The 8,538-nt window shown below is 49.1% G+C and overlaps 1 protein-coding gene across 1 annotated transcript in view; it reads right to left on the bottom strand.

Annotated features, from left to right (window-relative positions):
- Window positions 1-382: 382 nt before the first annotated feature.
- The window catches only part of LOC107121493 (testis-specific serine/threonine-protein kinase 6-like), a gene marked incomplete at its 3' end in the record, with an annotated part of 16,833 nt that continues 8,677 nt past the window's right edge, over window positions 383-8,538 (bottom strand). The window contains exon 2 of the mRNA XM_015424403.1: window positions 383-513. Coding sequence (XP_015279889.1) covers window positions 383-513 — 131 coding nt within the window. The remainder of the gene's footprint in view (window positions 514-8,538) is intronic.

Below are 8,538 nucleotides of genomic sequence, written 5' to 3'. Positions count from 1 at the left end.
ATGTGTTGGTTACTCTTTGAGTGAAGAAGTACCTCCTTTTATCTGTTCTAAGTCTACTGCTCATCAATTTCATGGATTGCCCACCACTTCCTGTGTTGTGAGAAAGGGAGAAAAATGCTGCTTTCTCGACCTGCTCTATCCCATGCATAATTTTGTAAACCTCCATCATCTCACCCCTCAGTCATCGTTTCTGCAAGATAAAGAGCCCATCCTTTTAAATCATTCTTCATAGGGAAAGTGTTCCATCCCCTTAATAATTTCAGTGGCCCTTTTCTGCACCTTTTCCAGTGCTATAGTATCTTTTTTGAGGTGTGGTGACCAGAACTGTACACGGTATTCTAAATGAGGCCACACTACAGGTTTTTAGTGCATCCGTCCATACATCCATCCGAGGAGTGGCACAGTATCGTATTGCTGCCGGACATCTCTTCCGGCTGATCCGCGAAATTTGCCTTCTTGATCAACCTTGTGTCCTTTTCCTTAGTGTAGCCCGTGAGTGTGGAATTTGGAGGTCTGAGAAAGAGGGGGGGCTGACAGGGGGAGGGAGATTCTGCAACCCACTCACACCCTCCCCCATAGCGAGACCGCAGCAGAGCGAGTGCTTTTGCCTAGCTGCCCCCGGCTGCCCTCTGTAACTCCATAGGGAGAAGTCAGGATGAGTTTGCTCTTGGCAGCCACGAAGGCCAATTTTGCAGGGCCCAAGAGCGTTCCTCTCCCCACTTCATTGCGTGGGCTCCACCATCCTCGTTTCTACTCTTTAGAGGATGTAGTGAGGCTTGGCAAAAGGCAAAATTCACAGAGGATGTGAGCCCACACGTATTTCTTCTTTATGAGACAGACCGTTGACAGTTCCTTCTCTCTCCCTCTGGCTGCCCCAATTGATTCGGGCAAGCGTAGTGCGTATGGTTTTGGGGGTTGGTGGGGAAGGAATTCAGACACAGTCAATGCTTCTGACTTCTGACTTAATTTGATTAAAATTAAAGATTAAATTAAGCTTGAATTCTTCATTGCTTTGTTCTCCTCTGGTTTGAATTGAAGCCCGGGTCATTTCTCTCCTTGTTTTTGAACTTTTCCGTTTCTAAGAGCAGGATGCCTTTGCATGATGCTTCGAGATCCGGATTGCTGACTTCAGTTGTATTCCAACCACTTTCGACAAGGCAGGTGAAAGCTTGCGCTTGTCGTGCAGATAGGACAGTAGTTGTGTGATAATTCTGTTCCAGTTCATGAGAGAAATCTGGTACATCGTGCCTTGGTTTTCTGGCAAGCGCAATACAAGGTCGCGCACTGCGGATTAGTCATGCAGCTTCTGCTTTGGCTGCACAAGGACGGGAGGAACATGGGAGAAATGCTCTTCTAGAAATATGAACAGTGTGGCTGGCCATAAACATGCACCAGGCCCGTCGTAGTGCTGTTCCCCCCATGTCCAAAACCTTGTCTGTGAGACCTTAAGGATGGCCAGCTGCCCTGGGGAGAACTCTCCCCTCCCCAGGGGTAATTTTACTTATCATTCTCCAAGGTGATAACGGAAGCTCTTCCCTCAAGGGCCGATGTGTGCTAAAAGAGATGGGCCAAGAGGATGGATGTGTGACGAGCGAAAGCAGAGCTGAGTCTCTGCACAGAGGAGTTCTGTAGTCTGGCTGCTTGAGGAATAATTTCACACTTAGGCTGCGATCAGACGACAGGCTTGGCGTGGTCTAGCTGCACCTCTAATTTCTTCGGAGCTATCTCTTCCAGAGAGGTGTGGCCAGATATGCCACCCTAATCCAGCCTGACCCTGCAGTGGACTGATCGGACTGCACTGCATGGTACCACAGAGAGGGTGGGCTGGCAGCTTCATTTTGTAAAAAAAAATCTAATGTGCGCATGTGCAGAGTCACTTATTTGCCAGGAGCAAATATGCAGTTATGCACATATCGCTAAGTGTAGAAAAATGGTGGCCAGGGAACCGAAGCATCCAACCTCAGCAAACAGCTTCTGCACGCAATTGAGAGATCAGACACCCAGAGATGTGTGGTGAGACCAGTCCCATCATAAACATCGGACTTTATCCGGTGTCAGGATACGGACGGGAGGCCAATGAATGGGGGGCAGGAGACAGATGTTGATATCTGGACACGCACTTTAAATCCGGTAGGGAGAAGCGACAACATCGGATCAAGTGGCTCGTCTGATCACACCCTAAGCCCTAGGCTTGTTACTTAGAGAAGAAGTAGAAGTGCTTTATTGCAAGACAGCCCCATACTTCAGGAATCCCCAACATGGTGCCCACAGACATTTTTTCTGGCACCTACCAAGTGCTTTAGAAAGTAGGTGGGGGGTCTTGCCTAGCAGGGCTTCTGACCAGCCGTGCAGATTAAACGGCATGCTGTCAAAAACGTCTGCCCAAAATATTGAACCTCGCTCCTTGACACTTTGTGTTTGGCTCCGCCTCCTGCAGTAGCCATTTTGTTATTGTACTCACTGCCGTGCGTCAAAATTCCAAAGGTGCCTGCGGTTTCGAAAGGCTGGGGATCCCTGCAATACCGGATAGAAAAGGTTTCTAGCTATCTATCTAAGTGAGGATGGAGACTGATTGTAAAAGCATGACCACCCCTCATAGTGGACAAAGGGAGAGAGAGAGAAAAGGGAAGTGACCGGAAGGAAGGCGCCCCTGAGAGTAGCATCCTGGGTAATAATGGAACTGCAGCAGGAGTGGACAAAGGGAAGGTCAGAGAGCAACCTATCTGTCCCTCTACTATCTGTTGCCCTCCCCTGGGACACCAAAGTCTGTGTGAACATTAAGTGACATTGCACAGTCGATTCCTCCCAACAGTGAGAGTCTCTGCTATGAACTGCATGCAGATGTTTTGCAGCTGTAAGCCAGCCTACAATCACATCGGTCCCAGTTTAAAACAATGTTGTAATCTTGTGGGTAAAGTCACATGCGCGGTGCTGTTCAGCCTCTGGGTCCGCGTGCGCGTCAGATGTGCTTCCAAAGACACTACAAACAGCTTGCTTCGCTTCTGAAGTTTGGTTCGTTAACAGATACTAACCCGCCTGGCACTCACTCCCCCCCGCCCCGGTTCGGTAATGTTGTTTACTCATGAATCTTCTTGTGGGGAGATGCCGATTGATCTGGAACGCAGCTTTTTGGATAAGGTGCGGCTGGAAAAGGTATTCGGTCTCTCGGATCCCTGGTTCCACTTTCCCGCATGCACGCTCTGAAAAAGAAGCCAAGCCAAGTTTGTAGGCCAAGCCAAAATGGGGTGGAGGAATAGCACTCGAATTCAGGCAACAGCCTGCACCCCACACTCAGAGAGATGCCAACCTTCAGGTGGGAGCTGGGGATCCCCCGGAATTTCAAGTCATCTCCAGACTAGTACGGAGATCAGTTCCCCACTCCCCTATCCTTGTAGTTGTTAGTGATGTCGTAATGGAAAAACAATAAAAACTCTAAAAAAACAACAACAACAGGGCACAAAGCCCAAAGCCTTCTTAAGAACATAAGAATAGTCCTGCTGGATCAGACCAGGTCCATCTAGTCCAGCATCCTGTCTCTCACACAATGGCCAGCCAGTTCCTCTGGAGTGCCAATAACAGGGCAGAGAGGCTGAGGTCAAAGAACCTAAGAAGAGACCTACTGGATCAGACCAGTGGTCCATCTAGCCTTGCATCCTGTCTCACACAGGGGCCAACCAGTTCCTCTGGAGGGCCAACAACAAGGCAGAGAGGCCGAAGCCTTCCTAAGAACCTAAGAAGAGACCTGCTGGATCAGACCAGTGGTCCATCTAGCCCAGCATCCTGTCTCACACAGTGGCCAACCAGTTCCTCTGGAGGGCCAACAGCAGGGCATAGAGGCCGAGGCCTTCCGAAGAACCTAAGAAGAGACCTGCTGGATCAGACCAGTGGTCCATCTAGCCCAGCATCCTGTCTCACACAGTGGCCAACCAGTTCCTCTGGAGAGCCAGAAACAGCATAGAGGCCGAGATCTTCCTAAGAACACAAGAAGAGCCCTGCTGGATCAGGCCAGTGGGCCATTTAGTCTCCCACAAGGGCTAACCAGTTCCTCTGTACAGCCAGCAACAGGGCATAGAGGCCGAGGCCTTCCCCTGATGTTGCCTCCTGGCTCTGGGACTCAGAGGTTTAGTGTCTATGAAATGTGGAGGTTCCCCTCAGCCACCATGACAAGTAACCACTGATAGACTTCTCCTCCATGGATCTCTCTAATGCTTTTTAAAGCTATTTATTCCTGTGGCCATCACTACATCTTCTGGCAGTGAATGCCACATTGTGATGTCTTGTGATGTTTGATCGCATTTGACTTATGCTACATAATCTGCTTTGAGTCTCAAGTGAGAAAGGTGTGCTATGAGTTGAATGAAATAAAGGCCGTCATGACACTACTGGGTTACATAAGAACATAAGAGATGCCAATGCTGGATCAGGCCAAAGGCCCATCCAGTCCAACACTCTGTGTCACACAGTGGCCAGAAATACCAGTGCCATCAGGAGGTCCACCAGTGGGGCCAGGACATTAGAAGCCCTCCCACTGTTGACCCCCCCCCAAGCACCAAGAAGACAGAGCATCACTTGCCCCAGAGCCCCTATCAATACCTTGTGCCTAATCACCACTGATGGACCTCTGCTCCATATGCTTATCTAATTCCCTTTTGAAGCCGTCCATGCTTGTAGCCGCCACCGCTTCTTGTGGCAGTGAATTCCATGTGTTAATCTACCCCATCCGTACCACTCAGCCTCCCAACGGAGGAGCCACTTAAGTCGGGGAAAGTCCCCTTAGGCAGGAAGAAAGCTTCAACCTCTGCTTAGTGGAGGGGTAGGACATCCCCAGATTACCTCATCATTGTTTATCTTCATCAGCTCCGCCGGTGTACAGCTCTGGGCTTCCTGGGTCTTGACACATTGGGTACTATCCTACAGCTCTGTTTAGTTAATGAGAGTGCCCTCCTTATTGGTAGTGATACTCTATATTCTTGGTTCTTGGTGAGTGGCACAGTGGGAGGGCTTCTGGAGTTCTGGCCTCATTGGTGGACCTCCTGGTGGCACCTGGGTTTTGGCCACTGTGTGACGCAGAGTATTGGGCTGGATGAGCCACTGGCCTGATCCAACATGGCTTCTCTTACGCTCTTATGTCTGGGGCAGTGATGCTCTGTGTTCTTGGTGCTTGGGGGGCAACTGTGGGAGGGCTTCTGGTGTTGTTGCCCCACTGGTAGACCTCCTGAAAGCCCCTGGGTTTTGGCCACTGTGTGACACAGAGTGTTGGGCTGGATGGGCCATTGGCCTGATCCAACATGGCTTCTTTTATGTTCTCATGCTCTTGGGGGAGGATCCATCCCACAGCTGGTTTTGCGCCAGCACAAAAACATGTTCCTGGCCGTGGGTCCCACGGAGGCAACCAGATGTTTGCCCCTCCGCCCAAAGCAGCTTTAGAAGAATCTCCAAAACGTTGCCCCAAATTAGTGTACAAGCCAGGAGCCGATGAGGCAGCCTACTGGAGTAGTATTTGGACAGCTCTATTTTCCGTCTGTCTCTGTAACCAGCCTTTTTCTCGCGTCCGATGCTGTGGATAGTAGCGGACGGCAAACAGGGTACAGGGAGGCCAAAATCCAGTGTTTATGTGAATGTTCTGACATGGCCGGTCCCTGCTGGGCTCTTTCCCAACCAAATATTGTATAACCTGTCTTCGGGGAAATTCTGTAGGAATTGCTGGAATCCAGCACTACACAGAATAGCGAAAATTCCATTCTTTTGGGGAGGGGCGGAGGGAGGGCTTCTTTTCCCTCCCCCAAGAAAAGCCGTTGTACCTAATTTGAGGCATGTTCTAGCAGCTTTACAAACCTTTCTGTTTTTAATGCGTGCATATGAGACCTGAGCCAAGAAGGGAGCAGCCGTCCTGCCGACGACATCTTTTGCCGATAGAAAAGAGCAGAAATACAGTAGTACCTTAACAAAATTTGCAGCAGGGGAGGAGCTTTCGTGAGTCATGGCTCACTTCGTCAGATACAGCTCGAATGTGAGTTCATCTGTCCTTATATCTTGGAGACTGGAAAGATTTCCTATGCCAAATTACAGTAGCATTCTACTGTCTGAGATATAAGGACAGATGGAGTCACATTCTAGCTGTACACGAAGACCCTGCCACAGGTTTTGTTCATCTTTAAGGCGCTGCTGGGCTCTTGCTCTTTTCTACTGCTTGTTGTTTTGTTGTTCAGTTGCACAGTCGAGTCCGACTCTTTGCAACCCCATGGACCACATCCCGCCAGGCCTTCCTGTCTTCTGTTGTGTTCCGGAGTTTGCTCAACTTCATGTTCGTTGCATCGATAACACTGTCTAACCATCTCATCCTTCTTCATTGACCTTCAATCTTTCCCAGCATCAGGGTCTTCTCCAGTGAGTGCTCCCTTCTCATTGGGTGGCCAAAGTATTTGAGCTTCAGTTTCATTATCTGGCCTTCCCGGGAACAGTCAGGGTTGATTTCTTTTAGGATTGACTGATTTGATCTCCTTGCAGTCCAAGGGACTCTCAAGAGTCTTCTCCAGCACCTAAATTCGAAAGAATCTATTCTTCGGCGCTCAGCCTTCCTTATAGTCCAACTCTCGCAGCCATACATGACTACTGCTATTACTGCTACAGACAGACTAACACGGCCGCCCATCTTGATCTATTCCCATAGAAGGCACCACATTTAGCCGTACAGAATGGAAATCCATCAGCCTTGTGAAGAGGTATCTGAAGCTCTTGCTCTGCCGCAAATTTTGTTAGCCTTGAAGGTGCGCCTGGACTCTGGCTCTTTTCTGCTGCTGCAGAGAGACGAACACGGCTCCCATCTTGATCTTTGGCCAACGTGTTCTTTCGCTCTCCAGATGTTTTACATCGCTAGTGGGGGGGGGGGGAATGTTTAGGGTCTGGATTTTTGTTGTCGTTTGAAACTCGATTGTTGATAGTCTCCCGAGACAACTTGTGGCAAACTATAATAATAATAAAAAAAGTTAAAAATAGCGCAACTCTTCCCTGGTAGCGCAAAAGTTCCCACAATTCGGCATGCTGGGAAAGTCGCTGAACTTTCTTTTGACAGAATGTGCTGGTTCTCTGCTCTTGCAACCTTCCCCCTTATCCTCCGTTCCTTGTTTACATGCAGTACTTGTTCTGCCCGCTCTGAGGAAATTTTGGTTCAGCTTCTCCAAAGATGATGGAGATGTCTTCCGTGCTCTTGGGAGGGGGGAAAACCCCACCCCGATACAATTACACATTAGGAAATGAACGCTTGTTGAAAAATGCTTGACCAGTGCCGGACTTCAAAAGATGAGCATCAAAACTTTCCGAAAGTAGTTTTACGTGCTTCGTACATGTCAAAACATGCTAGGCAGCAGTGTTCCCTCTAAGCTGAGTTAGTGTGAGCTAGCTCACAGTTTTGTAGCCTCCGGCTCACACATTTTTGTCTTAGGAAGGAGGGCTCCAGAGCAAACTGATTTATACAGCAGACAAATTGCTTGCTTTAATGCCAGTAGCTCACAAAGCAGAATTTTTGCTCACAAGACTCCACAGCCTAGAGGGAACATTGCGTAGGCAACTGGCAAGAAATCACTTGCTCGAAAATTACTTGCTGCGGACTTCCCACAATTAGCTCTGACCTGGATAGCCCGATCTAGCCTGATCTCCGAAGCTAACAAAACTATGAAACACCGTGTGAATCAATTGTCATCTATGGTTTTATATATTAATATACAACAATAAAGATATGAAATCTAAAATATTCTTTTGTGTATCAATGTATAACAATGTTAGAATAAAGAATTCATCGATCCCAAACTGGCTCTCGCACAGTTTATTCAAAATTTGTTCTTACCTGGGCCCAGAGGTCATTTCGGGGGGGATCGCGGGGGATCACAGTCCCCCTGGGTGAGGTGCAGGGGGCGGGGCACACGACAAAGCCCCGCCCCTTCTTCCGGCCGCCCCCTTCTTTCGGCCTCATTCTGTTGCAGAAGGAGGAAGAAGCAGGAGGGTAAGTTGGCGTCCTCCCCCTCTGCCTGGCCGAGGCCACTCCACGTGGCTTCCACAAGGACTCCCAGCCCCATCCAGGAGCTTCCCCAAGGTAGCTGTGTTAGTCTGTTGCTGCAAAATAGTCCAAGAGTTCAAATAGCACCTTTAAGACTAACAAATAGCACCTTTAAGATTAACCTTTAAGACTAAGACTGAGTGGTGGGTGTGGCCTTATGACACACTTCCCGTGATGTCAGGGTGTGTGTGGCCTCATGACACACGTCCGGTGATGTCAGGGGGTGTGGCATATGCTAATGTGTTATGCTAATGAGTTCCCCTAGCTCTTTTTCTACGAAACGACCCCTGCCTGGGCCCCTGTCCTGCAATTCATGGAAGACCACTATCTTCTTCCTTCTGACATCAGCTACCGCACTCGGCTCCACCTATAATAGCACCTTTTGCTTCTGACCACCGTTGAGACCTCTCATGATTGACCGAGTCCCCCCCTTTTCTTTTTCTTTTCTTTTTCTCCCCCCCCCCCTGTTGTTTATGTTCCTTTTC

The sequence above is a fragment of the Gekko japonicus genome, unplaced genomic scaffold, assembly GCF_001447785.1.
Source record: "Gekko japonicus isolate JY-2015 unplaced genomic scaffold, Gekko_japonicus_V1.1 scaffold7111, whole genome shotgun sequence".
In the NCBI taxonomy this organism is placed as follows: domain Eukaryota; kingdom Metazoa; phylum Chordata; class Lepidosauria; order Squamata; family Gekkonidae; genus Gekko; species Gekko japonicus.
This window is presented reverse-complemented; position numbering and strand designations above follow the sequence as displayed.